Source organism: Meles meles, chromosome 8 (genome assembly GCF_922984935.1).
Source record: "Meles meles chromosome 8, mMelMel3.1 paternal haplotype, whole genome shotgun sequence".
Taxonomy (NCBI): domain Eukaryota; kingdom Metazoa; phylum Chordata; class Mammalia; order Carnivora; family Mustelidae; genus Meles; species Meles meles.
Window position 1 is genome coordinate 60,792,030 of NC_060073.1, and position 22,790 is coordinate 60,814,819.

At 51.8% G+C, this 22,790-nt stretch overlaps 2 protein-coding genes across 4 annotated transcripts in view; both read left to right on the plus strand.

The window, feature by feature from the left end:
- The window catches only part of P2RY6 (pyrimidinergic receptor P2Y6), a 40,139-nt gene that overhangs the window by 10,035 nt on the left and 7,314 nt on the right, over positions 1-22,790 (plus strand). The window contains exon 2 of one of the 3 annotated variants that reach the window (XM_046014584.1): positions 20,397-20,488. The exons of 1 other annotated variant lie outside the window; for it this stretch is intronic. In XM_046014584.1, coding sequence (XP_045870540.1) covers positions 20,449-20,488 — 40 coding nt within the window. In that variant the 5' untranslated portion in view covers positions 20,397-20,448. One more of the 3 variants, XM_046014586.1, reaches the window with a different exon arrangement.
- On the plus strand, positions 2,821-3,847 carry LOC123948118 (cardiolipin synthase (CMP-forming)-like). Its single transcript, XM_046014587.1, has one exon. The coding sequence runs from the start codon at positions 2,848-2,850 to the stop codon at positions 3,754-3,756; it is 909 nt and encodes a 302-aa protein (XP_045870543.1). The 5' UTR covers positions 2,821-2,847; the 3' UTR covers positions 3,757-3,847.

A 22,790-nucleotide genomic window follows, 5' to 3' on the forward strand; every position in this document is an offset into this window, starting at 1 on the left:
AGCTCCTGCTAACACCTCCGGGGTTGGGGGGCGGGGGACACTGAGGCAGCACAGCCTGAGATGGGCCCTGGGTGTGTCCTGAAGACGTCTGGGATTCACATGTCATGTCTGCTACGGAACGCATCCCAGGCCAATTCAGGGACAACCTCTTGCCCCTCCGTATAGAATGAGATGATAAATGAAAAGGCTCTTTGCAGACTACAAAGTGCGTGCCTCTGAGGGAGTATGTGCCTGTGTGTGCAAGCCCTCAGGGGTGGATGCACAAGTGAGACTGTGCAGCTTGTGAGTGTGTGTGCACATATGTGCAATGTGTGTATATGGACATGTTCCCCTGGCCTGGCGAGGTAGGGTGACCCCACGCTGCCCAAGGCTCCCTGTTTGGCTAAGACCCTCACGCTTCTTACAATCTGTGCGTGTGTGTGTGTGTGTGTGTGTGTGTGTGTGTGTGTGTGTTTCCTCACTGCTTCTTAGTTTACCAGAAAGGGAACAGGCCATGGTCCAGAAACCTAGCAATTGTCTCTGAGCCTGCTGACTCTTCTTCCCTCCTGCCCGCCGTCGCCTCATCCTGTGACTGTCCCTAGAGGCCTGCCTGCCTGTCACTCCCAACCTGGCGTGGTCTGCAGGGCTGACGCCTTGCCTGGCTCTTCTGTGTGGCTCACCTGCCACCCACATTTCCTTCCAAGGCTCTGAGCTGGCTGCTGTCATGCCTTTCTCCCATTCAGCTCCCTCCAGAGGTGCTCTTATGATTCCCATCTTACATGTAGGAAATGAAGCCTGAGTGAGGGGAAGTGGCTTTCCCAGGGTTACCCAGCCAACTCCAAATTTCTGGAGTTTTTTAACCATGATCCAACTCCAGAGACTTTATTCTTAACTGTTGTGACTCACCTAGTGGGCATGTGATGGCTGGTTGGCTGGATGAATAAATGAAGGAGAGAACAAATGAATGAATCAGTCAGGCAGTACTGAGCTGAAAGAGCAGGTGAAGTGAGGATAGCAATGGCTGCCGTTTATTGAGCACCTACTAGGTGCCAAGTGCTCCAAAGTCCTGAGACTGAACCAACGAATACAACCAAGCTTATTGTTCTCCCCATTTTGCAGTTGAGGAAGCTGAGGTTCAGAGAATTTAAAGCATGGGACCTGGGATTTGAATTTGTCCTCCCCAGAGGAGGGATGAGTCGGCAGAGTCTGGCGACTGGTGCTCTCTGTAGCAGAGGCCAGACAAGACTCTCAGGCAGCTGTGTCTACAGAGTTCTTCCCAGTGACACTCCACCCCAGCACTCTGGTCCCGGGCCCATTTCCCCATTTGTCTCTGAAATGGGTTCCTATTTCAGTCTGGGGTGGGTACTGGTGGCCCAGCTCAGACTCTTCCTCTCTGAATGTTGGCATGTCTGGTAAGGGCCAGAGCCCCAGCCTGGGCAAATGGAGGTGGCCTCCTGTTCCCCCTGCCCCAGGGCTGGCCTTGTCACTAGCAACTGCCATGGGAGGGCAGGCCTAGCCAGGGTGCAGCTGTGGCTCTGTGGAAATGGCCTAGGCTAGGTCTGTGGTCTCTGTGCCCAGCGCTGTGCTGGATGTCAGGGACCCAGGAGTAAGTAGGTGCAACTTTCCACTTAGACAACTTGGGACGAGTGCTGAGCCCTGGGTGGCTTACATCTCTAGTAGTGCGGGCAGATCCTGGTACCCTGACTTCTAGCGCAGCACTTGTCTGGGGGGTGTGGCTGGGACTGAGCGAGGGCTGTTCTGTGGCCCCAGGAGTGAGCTGACCTGCGGTGTCTAGGAGACAGATCTCGGCCCAAATGGATGACTCTGCTGAGCCAGGGGGTTGAGAAGCAGCCATTCAGATCAGCAAAGTTTTCCTGAGCACCTCCGATTAAGGGGCAGAGATGGGGGGAACACTCTGCACAGGGAAAAGAAATCAGATGTTGAAATCAGAGCTGGGTTTGAATCTAGGCACCAGTATTTGCTGGCTGTGTGATCTCAGACAACTTACCTAACTTCTTGGAATTTCAGTTTCCCCACCTGTAAAATGGGATGCTGAAAACTCAAAGAGTGGTAAATAAGACCATGCACGAAGCATTACTGTAGGTTCCTACAAAGTGTTAATTCATTTCCCGCCTCACCCTGGAGAGCCCTTCACCTGAGGGAGGAGACACTCCTCTAGGCAGCAGCTAGTCTGATGGTTGAAGCGGGAGACAAAACTTGTAAAGATGTTGGGAGGAACCCTATAGATTCACCAACATTCGACATCACGGGGCACAGTCTCATTTCTCATGTCTCGAAGGGGAAATAGAGACTCAGAGAGGCTGATGTGTGAGACATCCTGAATTGTCTCTGTTGTAAAAAGTTGCTAGAATAAAGCAGATACTAAGTTAAAATCCAACAGCCCCCATCCTGGGTTTCTTGACCCTCCTGGAAACCTCCCTGTCAGACTCCCAGGCTTAGAGAGATTCACTGAGGACTTACTTTGTGGCAAGCCTAAACCACAGCTGTATCACAGATGTATCTTTACGGTAACAGCAACAACCATGAAAGGCAAATACTATGTTTAATAAATGGGTAACCCAAGGCTCAGAGGGATGTGTAACTCGTTCAAGGTCATACAGCTAATAGTAGCAGACAAAGGTATCCCAGGGAAGTCTAACCCTGAAACCCTTGACTCTCCTACTCCATGGGGCACTGGTTCCATTAAAAATGTCAAACCTCAGATAAGAAATACATAAAATAAGAAAACTGCCATGGAGGCGGCTGAGCCTCGCCGACGTTGCGGGCACTCTATGGAGAGGCGGCTCGCCGGTGCCCCAGGCTGCTGAGCTCTCGCCGCCTGTGTCCTCGCGGCGCGGCAGCAGGGCCATGCTGGCTTCGCGCATAGCCCGCGGCTCCTGGGGGTTCTTTCGCAGCGCGGCATGGGCGCCAGGGGTGCGGCAGGGCAAGGGGCGCGCCCGCGGGGCTTTGCTGCGCTCGGTGCCTGGCTGCCTAGGCTGCCTGGTGGAGCGCTGGTGGCTGCGTCCCGCCGCGCTCCGTCTGCAGCTGCCTGGGGCCAGCCCACGGGGCCACTGCTCCGGCGCGGGGAAGGCTGCTACCGGGCCCGCAGCCGGAGGGGACGCCGCCGCGGAGGCCCAGGGCGGCGGATGGGGCCAGGCGAGCGCCACCAGCCTGTATGAAAACCTATGGACAATCACAAATATGTTGTCAATGACAAGAACTGGCTTGGCCCCAGTTTTGGGCTATTTGATTATTGAAGAGGATTTTAATATTGCACTAGGAGTTTTTGCTTTAGCTGGGCTAACTGATTTGTTGGATGGATTTTTTGCTCGAAACTGGGCCAATCAAAAATCAGCTTTGGGAAGTGCTCTTGATCCACTTGCTGATAAAATACTTATCAGTATCTTATATATTAGCTTGACTTATGCAGATCTTATTCCAGTTCCACTTACTTACATGATAATTTCAAAAGATGTAATGCTGATTGTTGCTGTTTTTTACCTCAGGTATCGAACTCTTCCAACACCGCGAACCCTTTCTAAGTATTTCAATCCTTGCTATGCCACCGCTAGGTTAAAACCAACCTTCATCAGAAAGGTAAACACAGCAGTCCAGTTAATCTTGGTGGCAGCTTCTTTGGCAGCTCCAGTTTTCAATTATGCTGACAGCATTTATCTTCAGATACTGTGGTGTTTCACAGCTTTCACCACAGCTGTATCAGCTTACAGTTACTATCATTATGGTCGAAAAACTGTTCAGGTGATAAAAGGCAGATGAAAACCATCTATCATCATTAGCAAGGAAGCAATATACATCATTGGTGGCAGGGCAAGTGGAAATCTACAGGAGTTTCCTTAATTCGGGGTTCAGCTTGTCAGAACAAACCATGTCATCAAAATTTAAGTAATGTGCATTGAAAGTAAGCTTGATCTTGGGCATATGCAGAATTTCCAATGTATTTTTAAATACAAATAAAACTATAATTTAGAATTTTGTATCTTAGGGTTCTTGATTAATTTCTAAGGTACCAAATTATTCCAATTACCGTCAGTCACTTTTTAATACATTTTTAAGAAACATAGTCCAGAGCATGGAAACTAAAGAGATGCCACTTCTGTTCAACAGAGTTGAGATTGCTTACAAAGTACCAGGGAATTTACTGGGTTTAAGTATCTATTGGACACAACCTGGCTACACAGTCTTATGTTTGATTTTTAGAACTGTATACACATTAATAGTTTGCGTGGTTACTATTTGATCATTTAGGATAATGACAATAAAGGTAGCTTAGTGACGGATGAAATAGGCTTGTGAAGAGATTTAAAATGCAGTAAGTTTTGAAAATAATAAGGTCACAGCAGAAGGTATTGAAGTTCAAGTTCAGCAGTCTTCCAGCCTCTCAGGTGCCTAACAGTCTGTGTATCAGGTTAGCAGGTGACACAGGGGGTTGAAATAGGAAAGCGTGGCCATTAGGCTGCACCAGCCAGGAGGCAGTGAGTTATATCCTGCCTTTCGCCGTTTCTAACGTAGCAACGTTTGTATGATGTTGGAACCTGTACTTACATGTTCTGTAAATAATATGAAATTGTATATTTTTCAAAGGTTTTTTAAATTTTGGGGTATCTTTTGTTAAGATATTAAAGAAATAAAAGAGCTGGAAAAAAAAGAAATACATAAAATAAAATGTTAAAATGGGAATGACAACATGAAAAAGTTATTAGGACAATAGAAATCAAAATCACAATATAATACCACTTTACCCCCATTACAGTGACTTTAATGAAAAAAACAGAGAGTAGCAAGTGTCGGAGAGGAAGTGGGGAAATTGAAGCTCCCATACATTGCTGCTGGGAGTGTGAAATGGCACAGCCACTTTGGAAAACAGTTTGGCAATTTCTCAAAAACTTAAACGTAGAGTTACTATAGAACCCAGCAATTCCTCTCTTGGGTATATATCCAAGAAAGCTGGAAACATGTATCCATGCAAAAACTTCCTACAGTGTTCATCGCTGTGTTATCCATAATAACCAAAAAGTGGAGACAACCCAAATGTTCGTCAACTGATGAATGGACAAACAAAACATAGTATTTCCCCCCTGTGGAATATTACTCACCTGTGAAAATGGAATTCTGAGCCATACATATATGTATGACTCCTAAAGAGATTATGCTAAGTGAAATAAGCCAGAAACAAAAAGGCATGTATTCTATGATTCCCCTTTACATGAAGTCTCCAGAATGGGCAAATCTGTAAATACTGAAAGCCAGTAAGTAACTTCCACAGGATGGAGGGAGAGAGGAATGAGAAGTGCTAACGGGTACAAGATTTCTTTTGTGGTAAGGGCAATGGTCCGAAATTAGATAGTGGGGATGGTTACACAATCTTGATAATATACTAAAAGCCACCAAATTGTACATTTTGAAAGTGTGTATTTTATGGTAGGTGGATTATGTATTGATTTTTCAGAAAACAGAAGCAGGAACATACAAGGGGCACAGAAGGTTGAGACTAATGTGGATGCTAGGGCAGAAGCACAGAGAAATTCGACTGTGAGCTTCCTGGCATCTGGAGCAAAAAGGGAGAAGCTGCCACCCGGAGGAGGAAAGGGCCAGCTCGGGAGGAAGGCCAACTCTCCCACAGTTTCACTCTAAGGCGAGAGTCCTCCAAGCCTGTGTCGGCTAACTATCATAATAAATTGTCGAAAACACGAATTCCCTCCATCTCCCACCAGCAATTCTGAAACAAGGATCATCAAGAACTCTGAAGGGCCATCCAAGCTATCAGGGTAGCCTGCTGCACTTCTGACAGATGCTGGCAGAAGACCTGACTCCTGGTTGCAGACGGAGAACTTTGTTCCTCGGCAACAGAAGCAGGGAGAATGTCGGTATTAGCACTGGCTCGGCAAGCCCCAGTTCCCACAAGGGCAGTAGAACACAAGGCCGAGTAATGCCTGCACACACAGTGGGCTGCATTCCGAGAAAGGAGCCTGGACCTGAGGCAACTGGAATCTTTTATAACGGGCAGTCAGCCCGCCTGATCTTTGCCCCAGAGGAAGGCATCACCAACTGTGCAGGGGTTTTCCCTCCTGATGTCAGCCAGTTCTGATACCAACTCTGAGGGGGTAGCCTAGATCTCACAGGGGAAGGGTTCAGTCCCACAGGACAAAACTGGCCCCCCCCCCCACCGATGCCAGTCACCAATCCTGGACCTCACATGCTTCTGACTGACTAGCTGTATCTCAGGAGTTCCTACAACCCTTTCTCAGGTTTGATAATTTGCTAGAATGGCTCACAGAACTCAGGAAAGCACTTTATTGAACGATTACCAGATTATTATTGGTTTTTTAAAGATTTTCTTTGTTTGAGTGAGAGAGCACAAGCAGGGGGAGGGGCAGAGGGAGAGGGAGAAACAGACTCCCCGCTGAGCAGGGAGCCTGATGTGGGGCTTGATCCTATGACCCTGGGATCATGACCTGCCCAGAAGGCAGGTGCTTAACCGACTGAGCTACCCAGGCGCCCCCTACCAGGTTATTTAAAGGATACAACTCAGGAACAGCCAAATGGAAGAGGTACATAGGGTGAAGTATGAGGGAAGGGACACAATCTTCCCAGCACTTGATGTGTTCACCAACCTGGAAGCTCTCCAAACCCTGCCATTTTGGTTTTTTTATGAAGGCACAATTACATAGATATGATTGCTTAAATCACTGGCCATTGGCAATTGACCCAATCTCCAGCCCCTTTCCTTTCCCTGGAGATTAGGGAGCAGGGCTAAAAGTTCTAAGTTTCTCATCAAGATTTGTTCTTTCTGGCAACCACCCTCATCCTGAAATCATTCAGGGGCCAGCCAAGAGTCAACTCATTAGAACAAAAGATGCTCCTATTATGCAGGAAATTCCAAGGAATTTAGGAGCCCTGTGTCAGGAATCGGGGACAAAGACAAAAATATATATACATATACATATACATATACATATACATATACATATACATATACATATATATATATGTGTGTGTGTATACACACGTGTGTGTGTGTATATATGCATGTATGTATATACATATATATAAAGATTTATTCATTCTAGAGAGAAAGCATGCACGAGCGGGGGTAGGGGGAAAGGGGAAGAGAGAATCTCAAGCAGACCCTCCCCTGCCACAGCACAGAGCCCGATGCAGGGTCTCATCTCACGACCAACCCTGAGATCATGACCTGAGCCAAAACCAAGGATTGGCTGTTTAACCAACTGAGCCACCCAGGTGCCCCCCAAATATGTTTCTTACGGCACACCTAAAAGTTACCATTTTAACCTTTTTTGTTTTGTTTTGTTTTGTTTTTTACATTTTTATTTATTTGACAGAGAGAAATCACAACTAGGCAGAGAGGCAGGCAGAGAGAGAGGAGGAAGCAGGCTCCCTGCGGAGCAGAGAGCCCGATGTGGGGCTCGATCCCAGGACCCTGGGATCATGACCTGAGCCGAAGGCAGAGGCTTTAACCCACTGAGCCACCCAGGCGCCTCCCATTTTAACCTTTTTTGAACGCACAGTTCAGTGGCATTAAGTACATAGTTGTGTAATCAAAATCACCATCCATCTCTAGGACTTTTTTGTCATCCCAGACTGAAACAATGTACCCACTAAATAATAACACCCCGCTTCTCTCTCCCCTATCCCCAGGTAACCAGTGTTCTCCTTTCTGTCTCTATGAATTTGAGTGTTTCAGATACCTCATATAGGTGGACTCATTCAGTATTTGTCCTTTGTATCTTGTTCGGGTCACTCAGCATCGTGTTTCCAAAGTTCATCCGTGTTAGAGCATCTATCAGAATTCCCTTCCTTTTGAAGGCTGACTAGTGTTCTGTTGTAGGGATAGATCGCTGTTTATCCATTCTTCTGCTGATGGACAGTTAGGTTCTTTCTACTTTTTGGCTACTGTGAATAATGATGCTGTGAACATTGGTTATTCATATCTGTTTGAGTCTGTTTACAAATAAGTTTCAATTATTTTTACCTACAAGTGAAACTGCTGGATCTCTAAGGCAATCCTATGGGTTGTTTTTTATTGGTTTTTGAGGAACCGCCATGCTGTTTCTCACAGCGGCTGCGCCATTTTGCATTCCCACCAGCAATGCACAAGGGTTCCAGCATCTCCGTGTCCTTCCCAGAACTTGCTATTTCCTGGTCTTTTGTTTTGTTTAGTTTTGTTTTAAATAGCCATCCTAATAATGAGTGTGAGGTGGTTTCTCATTATGGGTTTGACTCGAGTCTCCCTAATGATGAGCTGCAGCTTTTCGTGTGCTTATTGGCCATCTGTGTGTCTTCCTAGGAGAAATGTCTATTCAAGTCTCTTGCCATTTTTTGAATTGGGTTGTTTGGCTTTTTTGTTGTTGAGTTGTGGGAGTTCTGTGTGTGGTTTGGATATTCATCTTTTTTCCAGATACATGATTTGTCAATCTCTCCCATTCTGCACAAAAGTTTTAAATCTTGATGAAATCCAATTTATCTGTTTTTTTTTTCCTCTGTTGCCTGTACTTTTGGTGTCCTAGGGGTCAGGGCTGCTTTGATTGCAAGTGACAAATGGAACTGGTTTAGGCAAGAAAGGTATTAGACGTTAACGTAAAGAGAAAGTCGAAGGGAGACCTGATGAGGCCTGACTAAACCTAGCACTGACAACGATGCCATCAGCACTCTTTTTGTTTCCTCCCTCCTGACTTTCTGCTTGTTTCCTACATTCACCTGCAAGTTCTTTCTAGAAGCACCAGGCTTCCATGACCCTCACAACTAATAATCCTAGAGGAAAAGGGAGAGAAACTTTCAGACTGGGTTCCCCCAAAATTCCTAGAGCAAACTTTAATGGTTTCCCCTATACCAATCACCAGTAACAGGTCTGTATGGAGGTTCTAACTGGTCAGCTCAGGGTCGGATGCCCGCTTCAAATGAACAAGATCACCATGCGGTGGGGGAGGGAGCTTCCCATAGCAAGAGATCATATCAATGCTTGATAGGCAAACATTCCTCCCCCGAAGAGGTCTGGGAAAGGGCATCCCTCACCTCAGACTTCCCATGGGGAGCCTTGGGAGAAGTAGAAGGAATCCTTTTAGTTGCTCCCAGATGACTTCCTTCTCTAGGGGAAGTCCCGTGTCTAGTGGGAGTGTGAGCTCCGGTCAGGCTGGGTCCCAGGCAGGTTGGGCAGAGATTGGAGGGGCTGGATTTCCCTGGCACCTGAGAACCTCCCTACTCCAGCCCTAGTGTATTGTGGGAGCTTAGAACGTGTGCCTCTGGAGCCAGACTGTATGGGCTTCTGCCCAGTAGCCGTTCTTTCTACCTGTGCTATCTTGGGTAAGTCAGCTAACGTACCTGTGCCTTGGTTTCTCCACTTGAGGGATTAAACGGAGATAATACCTATCTTATCTCACAGGGCCATCATGAGAATTGCATGGAGTGTGGTACATCTGGCACACAGTAAGGGTCCAATAACTGAATCATTAGTAGGATTCGTTTGGGCCTTTTCCAGCTACATTTGCCGGTACAATGGCAGCTCCAGCTGGGCTCAGCATCCTTCAACATGCCCCTTAGCCCTTGCTGTTCCCTCTGCTTGAAATGCCTTTGCCTCCATGTGCACTTAGCCATTCCATTACTGCCTCCTCCACGGAGCCTTCCCTGCCTGCAGAACCATCCCCTCCCCTTGCCTGGACTTCAGCAGGAGTCTGGAGCGTGGATGCCTGCCTCAGGTAATTGGTCTTCAGGATCCCTGTCTGCACTGAGCCCCTGAGGGCAGGACATGGATCTCCTCTGTCACTGAGCCCGTGGTGGGATGTGAGCAGCAGGCGATCCGCGGGCCGGCGGAAAGAGTTTTGAGTGAGAAAAAAACGTCCCAGGAACTGAAAGTAGCTCTGGGCCCCGCAGGTCGCATGTGAGGGACAGGCATGAGTGCTAAGAACAGAGATGTCAGCAGGGCCCTGCTTGGCCTTTGTCTCCAGGCCCTGGGGAACCATAAAATGCTTAGGCAGGGGAGCAAGGAGGTCAGATTTTTGCTGAGCAAAGATCCCTCTGGCTGCTAAAGAAGACAGGCTGGCTGGGGAGATGGAAGACAACACTGGGTAGAGGTGGTCTAGGCTGGGGCAGGGACCACAGGAAGAGATGAGCGGACAGTCTGATGGATGTTAGTCTTGGTGATTGATTTTAAAATTTTTTTTTTTTAAGATTTTATTTATTTATTTGACAGAGAGAGATCACAAGTAGGCAGAGAGGCAGGCAGAGAGAGAGGAGGAAGCAGGCTCCCCACAGAGCAGAGAGCCCGATGTGGGACTCGATCCCAGGACCCTGAGATCATGACCTGAGCCGAAGGCAGCGGCTTAATCCACTGAGCCACCCAGGCGCCCCTTGGTGATTGATTTTAAGTGGAAAGTGGCAATGGGCACGTCCTGCCTCCCCCACCCCCCGCTTCTGTGGATGAGGCTGGATGCCGATGAGCACCGGAGCTGACCACCTCCAACAGTCAGTAACCATATCCCGCATGCAGTCCCACATGCTCCCCACAGCCCATCCTCTTCCCTGGGTGGGGTCCAGGTCAAGCACGAGCCTGGACACTGAGGAGGCTTGGTCACATCTGTAAGTCCAGGGACCAGAGCCAGGTCTCTTCACCCACCCCACCCTAGGAGAGCTGGTAGGGCTGGGGACAGGGGCCGGGCCTGGCTGAGCTGTGCTGGTGAGATCATCTAACTCCCTTGGGTAGGGTGGGACCTGGCCCAGACAGAGAAGGGCCCAGCTCCGGCCCATAGTTCCCTGGAGCAGATGGCACATGGTTTCTTCCTGTTTTGTCCTCCTCAGCTGTGCCCGGCAGAAACACAGGCTGGTATGGAAGGGGGGTGCCCCCAGGAAACAGTGCTGGCCACAAGGGCAGGGCCAGGACCACATGCTTGTGCTGTAGGAGCTCCACCCCTCCCCAGCTGAGTCTCCTCAAGAATCATGAATCCAGCTGCCCCCTGGCAGGGCTAGGACTAGGACCCAGGAATTCTGTCTCCCACACCTGATGCCCATCTCAAGGCCCAGAGAGCTGTGTTTCTCACAGGCGCCGAATGCTTCTCTTCTTTGGGCCTCAGTTTCCTCAGCTGTAGAATGGGCATGAATGGAAGGGAGAACTCGGGAAGCTCTATGGGCTCCCCTCCTCAGATGGAGAGGAGAGGGCCTACATGGGCCTGGCAGTTGGAACAGGTTATCCTTCTGGACTCCTTATCTACTCAGGAGAGGAGAGTCAGATTGGAACAGCAGCCTCGAGAACAGGGTACAGGGGCAGAAGGCCCCCCATGGTCTCACTTCAGGGTTGTAGGCCATCCTCTTAGCTGCTCTGGGCCTTGGATTCCTGACTGTGAACTGAGGACTGGACCAGGGCATCTCTGAGAACCTGCCCCCTTCCGACCTATCTTTTTAGCACTCTGGCTATCAGGGCTTGTGCAGGGGTGTGTAGAAGAGGGCTGTGAGCCTGGCTTTTAAGGCCCCTGATTTAGCCCAGGAGCCAGGACCCCACTTGGTGTCCTACTGTCTCTGACCATGACTCTCTCCTTAACCAGCAGCACGGGAGACTGCCTTATGTCAAATCTGATCACACCTCTACCCTGCTTTATATACTGTTGAGGGCGTTGGGACCTGGCTCTGATGATCTCTCAGCCTCACCTCCTGCAAACACAAATACCTGCAGTTACCCTGTGCCCTCATACCTCCAGCAGGCCTCTCTGCCAAGAACACCCTCCCCTTTCCCGTCCACCTGCCGCCAAAGAATCGCCTCTTCCAAGGATCCTTCCTTGATACCTTGGCAGGGAGGAGGCCCTCCTCTGTCTTCCTGTGACAGATGCAAACCCCTTCATCTGTCTTTTCCATCTGCTGGGGCTCCTCCAGGACAGGGACCAGAGCCCAGTGAAGTCCCTATGCATTGTAAGGCTTCCTGCCAATACATGTCAAAAGTATGAATGAATGAATGAATGAATGAATGAATGAATGGGTGAATAAGAAAAGGCGGTAAGTGAGGCCATCTCTCAGCTGGGCTGTGATGAAATTATGAGTGGTAATAGAAGCTTCATGTTCTAGATACTGGCTGCGTGTTTCAGATCCATTGCGTAATTCAGGCCCCAACAGTGCCAGGAGGTGGGTATGATTATCTCTGGTTTATACTTCTGGACCTGGGGCTCAGAGAGATAAAACCACCGCTCGCGAGCTGTGGAGCCAGGACAGGATCCACGCCCGAGAGGTGCCAAGTTCTGCAGAGGGAACAGTGATGTGGGGCCGAGGGGTTGCAGGTGCCACGGATGGGCGGTTGGATCTGTGTGACCTTGGGTGGTGGGGGGTAGGTTAGGAGGAGTGTAGGGGACCATGTGGAAGAAACCCTATTAACGGGGTTTGAAGAACTCTGTTTTCCGGGGAGCTCTGAGCAGAGACCTGTTCTGGGATGAATCCTTCTATTTCCTATGACCCGGGTGACACTGGGGGTAGCGTGCCCCCCCCACCTGTTGCATGATCAACAGCCCCTACTATTTGTGATGTTCTCTCAAGCCCATGTCATGAGCAATGGCAGGGTGTCAGGCCCCTCTTCTGCTCCCTCCAGAATCCCCAGCTGTCACCTATACAGACGTTCTGGAGGTGCCGCTGCCCAGCCTGGGCCCCCATCCAAATTCCCAGAAGAGCCCAGGCCCATTCCTGGAAGCCACAAAGACAGCTCCCCTCCCCCAGACCTGCCTCATCCTCATGGCACCAAACCCGAGCGACCTCACAGTGGCCTGTTTTTTCCCCAAGGCCTGTTATGTCAAGATCACCTCTGAGATTCCCTCGGGATGGAGCTCAGAGGTCACGGTTCCCACGGTCCCATCTCGCCAGCCTCACCCAGAAGGACAGGGTGCCCACCCCTCTTCCCTGAGCTGGCCCCAAGGCTCCCTGCGTACGGCGCCCTGGACAGATTGTAAGGGGGTGAGAAATGAGGGCAGGGAGGGAGGATGGGAGACAGAGGACTCATGGACCAGCTGGACTGTGAGGGAAGAAGCACAGCTGGGGGCAGGAGAGGATGAGGGGCTGTGGGCTGAGGGGAAGGGCTGGGCCGAGGGCGGAGCCGAGCTGCAGGAGGCCCCAGGAGGAATGAGAGACGGGGAACAGATTCCAGTTTATTTAGGTGGCCAGGAAGTCGAAGGAGGCTCTTCTGAAGGGGCGCTCTGAGCTCTGAAGAAGGGGTTGAGGGCTGTTGGGGTTGAGGGTAGGGCTGACAAGAAAAACTGGGCAAAAGTCTCTTAAAAGAGACAGGAGAGGGCCCGCTCAAGGACAAGCAGACGTTTGGGGACTCAGCCAAGTGGGGTGGTGACCCAGTCAGTGGGGCCTCAGGGCCAGTGAGAGGCGGCCCCACGGGTGGCCTTGAAGTCTCTATCAGCCCCTGATCTCCAGTAAACATACTGTAAATATACTGTAGTTTGCGATACAAGCATAACATCATGCCTAGTCTCCTCTGCCCCCATCACATTTCTGTCCCTCTGTCCTTTCTTGTAGACATTCTTGCGTCACCGCTAGAAATTCCCCATCCATCCGTCCATCCATCCATCCCACAAATATTTACTGACTACCTGCTCGCGTGAGGTGCCACCCTAAGCACTGGAGATGCAGGAGTGAGTAAAACAAACGACCCCGGCCTGGTGGAGTTAAGGTCCTGGTGGGAGGAAACAGACAGTAAGCAAACCAATAAATAGAATCATATGTTAAAAGATGACAAATGCTATGGAGAAAAATACAGCGGAGAAGGGGAATAGGAATTGTGTGGGTCTAAGGTGGGAAGTGGCCATATTAGCTGGTATGGCAGGGGAGGGCCTCCCTGAGGAGGTGACGTCTGCCCAGCGGTCCTCAGGCACACACCGCATGCAGCCGCGCACTCTGTGGCAGGAACCGCCTGTGTCACAGCTGACTGCCCACATTCAAAGCCAGGTGGTTGCCCTGCCTTTGATTTCCTCCTTCCAAATCAGCCCTCAGATGCCTACAAAGCATGGCTTCTCCCACGCTAGGTTGGAACCCCAACCCCAGCCCTATGTGCCTGACGTTTGTGGGCAAGGATTAGGGGTTTGGTGGAAAGCAATCCAGCTGATTGGAAAAGCACCAGCTGATTGGTGGCCTTGGCAAGACACTAAGCTTGGGTGGGGGAGTTATTCAGTTTTATCCTCCCAAAATGGTAAGAGGAGAACATGTGCCCCTTACAAGCCTCAAGCAAAGGGTTTTGTCTTCAGATTTGGAAATGGGCATGGCTCCCTGGCCTCACGTCTGGTTTATGAGCTCCACCACGAGCTTACCTAGGCCTGGACAAGGAAGAGCACTGGATTTAGCCTGTTGGAATGAAGACCAGCTGATGAATAGTCATGGGACATTCTCTGCAGGGGATCCTGGGACCTGGGGACTTGGGGAGAGCCGAAGCAGGCCAGACAGGAAGGGAAGCAATGGCTAGGGGCAGATCTCAGGGCGTTGTGTGAAGAAGCACATCTCCCAGAGAGCTTTCTCATGGTGGAATGCAGCAGTCTGGGAGCGATGGAGTGAGTCCCCTGTGATGGGCAGCATGGAACTAAAGAACAGACAAGTCCTGTCAAAGAGGCTTCAGGGAGCCCCTTCTCTGAGAGCCTGGGGAGAGCTCAGGGTCAGATTCTTTTAAGGCCTCTCTGGCCCCTAGAGTCCAGAACGCAGAGCCCTGTCATCGACCCCTAGGCTCTGGTGCCCAGTTGGGTATCCTCTTGCTGCCAGATGGACTAGATGCTGGGGGTGGTCAGAGCAGGACCAAGGAAAAGGAGCTGTCTTTCATGGGAGGTGAGAGGTTATCTGAGACTTCTTGCCTGTGAGAGCTTTGGACAAAGTTGCCTACCTTTGGGACCTCAGGGTCTGTGTTAGAAATGGGCAGGATCATAATCCACAATGAACACTCAGGCAATGGTGGCGGTCTGCCTTTCCTGAGAGCTGGAGTCTGGGGGACCCAGGTAGGCGCAGAGGGGCTTCTCCGGCAGCCATAACCTTCATTCCCCTGACAAGTCTTCCTTGTCGTCAACCAAGACAAAGATTTTTTTTTTTTTAATAGAGCCCAGCAGCACCAAGGACAGAGCCCTGTGGCTCATCTTTACAGACTAGGCTCGCTCAGTCAACATTTCCCAGCACCACTTGGGAGCTGGAGCTCCAGGGACCCCAAAGTCAAAGCAGACTTTGTCCCCAGTTCCTAACAAAGTTAGAGAAGGGAGGGAGTCTGGCTGACATTGACTCTCAGGCTGGTCTTCTTTTCTGCCCTGACTCTTGGCCCCCATTCCTGTGTCCTGTCTTAGGCCACTGTGTTCCTGAAGGCTGGTAGATTTACCATGCACCTTGGGCAAGTTCCTAATCTCTGTGGCCTCAGTTTTCACATAGGGGAATGTTGTCTCTCTTCCCGAGCATAGGCAATATCAACATTTAGTTCTGTGTCCTAGTCCTGGCTTGCCACGACTCACTGCATCACCCTTAGGCAAGCCACCAGCCTTCTCTAAGCCTGTTTCTTCATCTGCAAATGGGGATAAGACCCTCCACCATGCAGGATTGTTGTAAAAGCAAATGAGATCTTGCAGCACAAGCCCTGAGCTCGGCGGCCAGGAAATGACACAGCTACAGTGAAGCAGCTTAGGAAAGGGAGCCTTGGGGAGGTGCAGTGACCTTCTCAGGGTCCCATAGCAGGTGGGTGATGAATCTAGGACTGAAAGCTGGATTTCCAGCTTTCCAGGCTCCTGCTCAGGAGCACTGAGACACAGTGGTTGCTCTACAGGCTGCTGGAGGAGGGGCTCCCCTCATGGGAAATGAATTGGGGGCTTCCCTGGCAGCCCCTTTAGGGATCAAGCTTGACCTGAGAGTCCCTCAGTCCCCACCTGCCCCTCTGCTGGTGGCCTCCGGGTACACAACCAGTTCCAGCCTCCCCTGAAGGCCTCCAGAGATAAGCCTGTGAACATGTGATGTGGAAAGAGGAGAGGAGACACATGGAGGGGGCAGGTGCGGGTCTATAGACAGGACTCCTGATTTTAATTGACAGAATCCTAGGTCAGATGGACTGCAGCAAAAAGGGAATTTATCAGTTCATGCCACCAGAAAGTCCAGTGGAAGGTAAAGCTCAGGCGTAAGTGGAACCAGGCACTCAGTGGTATGCTCAGGACACTGTATATTCTCATTTCTCCACTCTGCCCTCCCTTGCCTTTATTTTTGCACAGTTTCCTTCTTGGTGGTAATATCACCATTGCATAGGATAGTAGCTGGCATATAGTTCACCTGGCTCTCGAAGCTCCAGGCTCACTTTCTACCAGCTTTGCAAACCCAGTGGAAACCCTGCCTCCTCCCCAGTATTCCAGCAAAATGTCCAAAATTGACTCTGAGGCACACAGCGAAGCTCACCCCTCCATCCCTGAGCCTGTGCAGGGCCCGAGGACGCACTCTTCTCTCACAGGCAGGCCTAGGTCACAGGTCCGCCACCCCCAGATCGTCAAGACTTGACAGGAAGGAGGGACCCCCCAAATGAAAAATAGGAGGCGGGCCATCATCATGAGCGGGGTCTGGGACTGGGTGGAAGGAACTGCGAAGGAGAACAATGGCTGCCTGCAGGACAGGTCAGATAGCTGGATATGGGCCATGTCTTCCCCAGAGGACTGGAGCCTGGTTATCTGGAAGGATGGGTGCGTCCTGAGGTCACCAAAAGAGGCTGTCAGCCAACCACAGTCCTTGCCGGTAAACAGCAGGTTCTTACTTGAAGGGGAATCCAAGTGGCATACCTCTACAGGGGCATTAAAAACCAAAACCAAAACCCAAAAAACCTGAGCAGGGAAGGACCAGAGACCCTCTCACACTAGCTCCAGGGAAGAGGGGGGATTGGAAGGTTCTGGAATCTTCCAGAGCCCTGGGTGGGAGGTGCCACAGCCCATGGGCATGGATTTGGAAAGCTGGCACCATGGACCCCACCATCCCTGGGACACTCCAGGCCCCTGTCTTCTCTCCCACGGTTCCCCAACACCGAGGCTGCCCCATGCCTTCTCAGCCCTGTGCCCACCTGGGCCACCATGGTCACTGACCTCTTCAGTCCCCTTCCTAAGAGAGAACCTCTTGCTAACTGGGCCACGCCCCAGCTTCGTCGTCTGTAAAGCTGAGGTGGAAACTGAAGAGCAGGTGAGATGCGGAGTTTTGGACAGTGATGGTGTGAGGTCAGCGCTGGATAAAAGCATCTGTCCAGATTGTGGTGGGGACTCCATGAGCCCGGCTGATGGGCCTGGCGTGGAGCAGGGGGACAGGAGATGCTAGCTCCCTCTGTGCTCAGCCTGTAGGGGCCAGAACAAAATTAAAGGAAGCAGCCTCAACTCCCAAATTCCCCAAAGCTGCAGCTTCCCCTTCCTTGCGCTCAAAATGGCTGTTTCGGTTCCAGCTTTAATTCCTGTTGGGTAGGAGGTAAGAAAGGGAAGTCGAAAAAGAGAAGAGAAATCAAGTTTTCTGCCTGCTCTGTGCTCATCTCCTACCAGATTTGCCACTTTCACAGCTAGCCTGGTACCCCCGGGTGGCGGGGAGACCCAAATTCCCCCAGAAGTGGTGGGCACTGCCCCTTGCCCATGGTCTTCTTGGCGCCCAGAGGCACTGGCATCCAGAACCTGGACTCAGGCTGGCTTGAGGCGGGCTCCTGCCCTAGGCTGGATGCTTCTGGGTCGAGGCTGGGTTGGTGACTATAGCAGCGGGCGTAGTGACCCTGGAAGGCATGCACTGTGACCTGTTTGCCATGTGAAGTCTCCGGCTCAGAGAGAGTAGGTAGCTCTCCCTGGGACATTCAGTAAGTCGGTGATGGATAGCAGTCGGTCTGCCTCGTAAGGGGAAGGAAGCTGAGTCTTGACCCCTGTCATCCTGTGCTCTTGCTGCTAAGCTCACAAGCCAGAGACCAAGCAGGGGGTTTTCCAGGCCATATTTCCCAGCAGGCAGGCAGGCCAAGGTTAGGAGGCCTCTTCCCACATCCAACCGGGTCTGGGCTGGTTCCTGGCTGGCTGGCAGACAGTGACTCAGGCTTCCAGCTCCTGTCTCTGGCCTCCTCATCCCTTCCAGATGGGAGGGCCTTGGAGCAGGGATAGGGAGGGAGCTACAGAGTCATCCAAAGGGGATCCTGAGACCATAGGAGCCAAGCAGCCCCAGGAGCTCCAACCCTTGCCAGTTCCCTGACATCTGTCCTGAATTGCTTCTGCTGTGGGCACAAACCCATCCCACGTATTGCCTGAATTGAAAAATGGAAACTGGCCGGGTTGTCCCTTCTCAGCAGTGAGGGACTTCAGTGTTTCTGCCAAGGGCATACCTGGAACAGAGGTGGGTGGCAGATGCCTGGTGTTGGGGCAACACTCTGAGAGCCTCTACCTCAGACAAACAGGGCTCAACACTGGCCCTGTCCCTCTGCCAGTGTTCCCAGTGGCTCCTGTGAGCCACATGGACCAGGTGAGGCTCTGAGAACAGGGCTTGAACAGATGTGGGAATAATAAATAGCAGAGAGGCTAGAGAGTGGGTCAGGAGGAACTCAGGCTGGAAGCCCAGGCCCCAGAGGGGAGGCCTTGGCCTTGTGTAGACCAGCTACCCAGCCCTGTTTCCGGGGCAGCCGGCGAAAGGCTTGAGCCTGGCCAGCCCAGGTAGTCTGCTGGCACCATCTCATGGCCAGAGGCCCTCAGTGCAGGAAAGACAATCCTCTGGGAATTTCCCAGCCTGAACTTCTAAACATGGATTTCAGAGAAACCTTGGATAAGGGGTCTGTATTGAAATGTCCCCTGGCTGGGACACCTTGAGGAACTCACTGAACTTTCCTGAGTCTTAACTTCCTTCATCTGTAGAACGGAGAGAACTGTCCTCCACCACCTGCCCGGCACTGCAGATAAACCATCCCACAGAGGGTAGGCTGTTAAGAAAGGACACAGGGGCATGCCTGGGTGGCTCAGTGGGTTGAAGCCTCTGCCTTCAGCTCAGGTCATGATCTCAGGGTCCTGGGATCGAGCCCTGCATTGGGCTCTCTGCTCAGCGGGGCACCTGCTTCCTCCTCTCTCTCTGCCTGCCTCTCTGCCTACTTATGATCTCTGTCAAATAAATAAATAAATAAATAAATAAGAAAGGACACAGGGTCCAGAGGACCCAGAAGTGAGTGTGGACTGCTGTGCATGGAGGGAGTCCAAAGTGGGAGCCTTTAAGCGTGGCCCGGAATGCATTCATTCCGTTAACAAGAGTGTGTGGAGTCTCTGCCATGTGCTGGGACACTTCCCCTGCGTGGTTCCTTTTATGTCTTACCACAGCCTAGATGGCAGATACCACTAGTCATTCTCATTGAAAATGAGATATGAGAACTACAGGAAGGATAAGCAGGGATTATTTGGAGAAGGTGGGGGGAAAGCATCCCAGGCAGAGGAAACAGCATGCACGTTCTCCTGGGGGCCGGAAAGCCTGGTAGGGAAGGGCTGAAACTGGACTCGGGAGCCCTCGAAGGCCTGGGAGCATGGTCAGCCCCCTCAGGTCACCCACCGTGCCCCTCTTCACATGACGCATCCCATGCTATGCTGTTGTTCATTTCACACGAGGTCGGCTCCTTCCCCACCTGAGAACGTCGTGCCCTCTTGGCTCTTCATTCGTCCAAGCTTCCCTGGCCCTTTAAGGCCCAGCCACAGATGTGCCTTCTCCAGGATCTATTCCAGGTCACTCTGTCCTAGGGGTACCCATAACCCCCATGATCTGAGCTCTCCCATCTGGGCCCTACCCAGCAAGAACTCAGACTCAAGCCCCGCCCTGAGGCTGACACCTCCAGGAAGCCCGCAGAGCTGCTCCCATTCTTGGGACAGACACTATGATAGGGGTGACCACTAGAGATTGTCCTGGGAACCCAGCAAAGAACTGGTCGCTGGGCTGAAGGCCAGGTCTCCTTGCCCTCGGGGGCTCCAGCACCACTAAAATCAGAACAGGAGACCCACACTTGGATCTGGCACAAGCAATGTCCTAGCACAGACCTGAATAAACAGTAGGTGCTCAATCCTGCACAGCTGACCAAGTGTTTGCTGGCAGTCCAAATCTGAATTTTCTCAGTTTGACCCAGACTTTTGTCCCCGACGCGGTTCCCTAATCCCCTTGCTGGTAAAGTGGGTTTGCGTGGGAGGTCAGTGCTTACACCTTCCAGGGTAGAAAGGGTCCTCCCTCACTCTGGCCTCTCATCCTCACGACATACTGTTGGACTGGTGGCCGGTATGACCACATTCCACTAAGACTCAGAGAGGGGAAGGGGCTTGTGAATAGGGACCAAAGTAGAACAAGAACCTGGGCCTCAGATGCCCAGGGACATGTTCCTTCCCTGCGCTACGCTGTCTCCCCTCCCCTAGCTGCCTTAGCTGCTCCCAATCAAAGCCTCCTTCCTCCAGGTCACCCCTCTCAAATGCTGCCTCTACTACCGGAGCTGGCCTCCTCGGGACAATGAGAAGCCACCTCACTTCTCCTGGCCGTCCTAACAGCTGTGAGTCTTGGTGTGGGAGCGAGGAGGGGTTGGAGGAGGGCTTGGCGCCAGCAGGGAGACTCTCACTCAGGTGAGTTTTCCAGAGGTATCTATCCCCACAACACACACCCATCCCTCCCAGGGGCTCCAGACCTGCCATGTGGAAGGAGACAGTGAGTGCTAAGTGGAGTGTACAGGAGGATTGGAGGGCATACAGTAGAAGATCAATAAATGGTTTTGGAGAAAAGGAAGAGAGGGAAGCGGGGAGGGAGAAGGTGAGCAAATAAGTGAATGTCTAAGTGGATTGCCAGGTGGAGGGATGGACATGTTCGTGAATGAGCTATTGAATGAATGGAGAAAGGAGGGATGGCTGGGGAGTGAGTGCCTGGAAGGTGACTCTGGGTGTTACAGCTAAAGGGGGAGCCAAAAGCTCTTTCATCACCAACGTGCCCATTTGACAGATGAGAAGACTGACAGAGGGCTGAGGAGAAAGGAAGCTGCTGGGTCTGTGGGGGTAGCCTTTGACTAGCAGCCTCTGGTTCTCTTCCCACCTCTCTTTCTACCCCCACATCACCTTCTTTCCTCTGCTGGGGTGGGGAGGGTTCCAGGAAGGAGATCTTTTCTCCGCCTCCTTGCTCCTCTAGGCCCGGGTTTCCGCCAGGCCTCAGTGTTGGGGGTGGTAGGGAGGGGGTGGCCCCCACAGGGGCTATTTCAGTCAGAGACGGCCCTGCCAGGAAACAGAGGAAGCCGCCCGCCCCATCGGAGGTGTTTCAGCCTGGGCTCAGGACAGGAGAGTGGAGAGCCTCACATCTGGCTTTCCCTTGTGCCAATGCATTCCAGGCTACCAAGGTACTTCGGGGACAGGAGGCCGCATGTGAGTGTTTGTGCGTCCTGGTACCGGGGGCCAGTATGAGGTGGGCGTGGGAGCTGGACCCAAGGAACTGTGACTTTGGGCGGGCAGGCAGGCTGGGCCCTGCACTGACCTAAAAGAGGTCTACAGTGTTGGGGGGTGGGAGCAGAAGAAGTGACTTCACAAGGAGGAAGCAAGATCAGATCTGGAGCTGGATGGACACTTAATGTTTTGATAGGCATGGGATGAATGGCACTTCGTGTGGAGGGAGGTGTCAAGATGGGGAGGCCAGAGGGGAAGTCTGGATCTCTGGATTTGAACAGTCTTGTGGCGGGGGTGGTGTCTCAGGGACAGTGAGGCAGGAGAGGAGGGGACAGAGGGGCACGACCAGGGGGGCCTTGGATGAGGTTGGAGGGCTCGGCAGCAAGCTGCGATGTTAGGAGTTTCAGCTTTTCCTCAAAGGGCAGAGGGATGCAGTGAAGGATGTCATCTATCAGAGCCGCTTGCTAGAAAGCCCGCGGCCATAGTCAGAGTGGCCAGAGCCCAGGAGGGCATTGGGGCCTGAGATGGCCCAGGGCTCAGGGCCCAAGAATGAGTGACAGCCGTGAGAGATCGAGGAGCCCGTGTTAGCAGCTACTGGGAGGCAGGGGCCAAGGGAGCCCTCCCTCAGAACCATCCCCTGCCCCACCTAGGGCAGCCTCTGACTCCTTCCAAGAGGACTAGTCTTACCAGGGAGTGGAGAGCAGAAAATATCTGGAGCCTGGGTGCCTGGGTGGCTCAGTGGATAAAAGCCATGACTCGGGTCGTGATCCCAGGGTCCTGGGATCGAGACCCACAAGGGGGTCTCTGGGGAGCCTGCTTCCTCCTCTCTCTCTCTGCCTGCCTCTCTGCTTACTTGTTTCCTGTCTGTCAAATAAATAAATAAAATCTTTTTAAAAAAAGTATCTGGAGCCTCCCATCACCTGAGGCAGAGGTCTCTCTCCTGGGGTGGCATCCAAGGACAACAGGCCTCCCAAAAACGTTCAGAGGCACAGCGCTGCTCCTTCTACCAGCTTCCTCCTTCTCACCATGACCGTCAGCCCTAGCAGGCAGCTCTCCTCTCAAGGCCTGCCTCTTCTCCACACCCCCAGACCTGAGGACACCCTTCCCCACCCAGGGATCTCCTCCTCAACCCCCTGGGTCATGTTCCACCCTTTCTCCTCCTCTGAAAATTCTCTTCCATCCTATGGCTCACAGACTAGCAGATGTGTATGTATAATTTTTATATCTCTATCTACATCTGTACACTGTACCTGCATGGGCCCAGCAGGTAGTAAGTGTTCATTTAAATGCCTGACAGGTGAAAACAGGAGAATGAATGCATAAATGAAAGAAAGGCCCAGACAAATGAATGAGGTGATGAGGAAATGACCTTTCTCTGCCTGTACTAATCTTGGCTTCTTGGTTACAATGGGGGGCCGGCCATGCTTCTGC

Coding starts and splice junctions, on each gene's coding strand:
- LOC123948118 (XM_046014587.1), top strand. CDS start 2,848: ATGCTGGCTTCGCGCATAGCCCGCGGCTCCTGGGGGTTCTTTCGCAGC.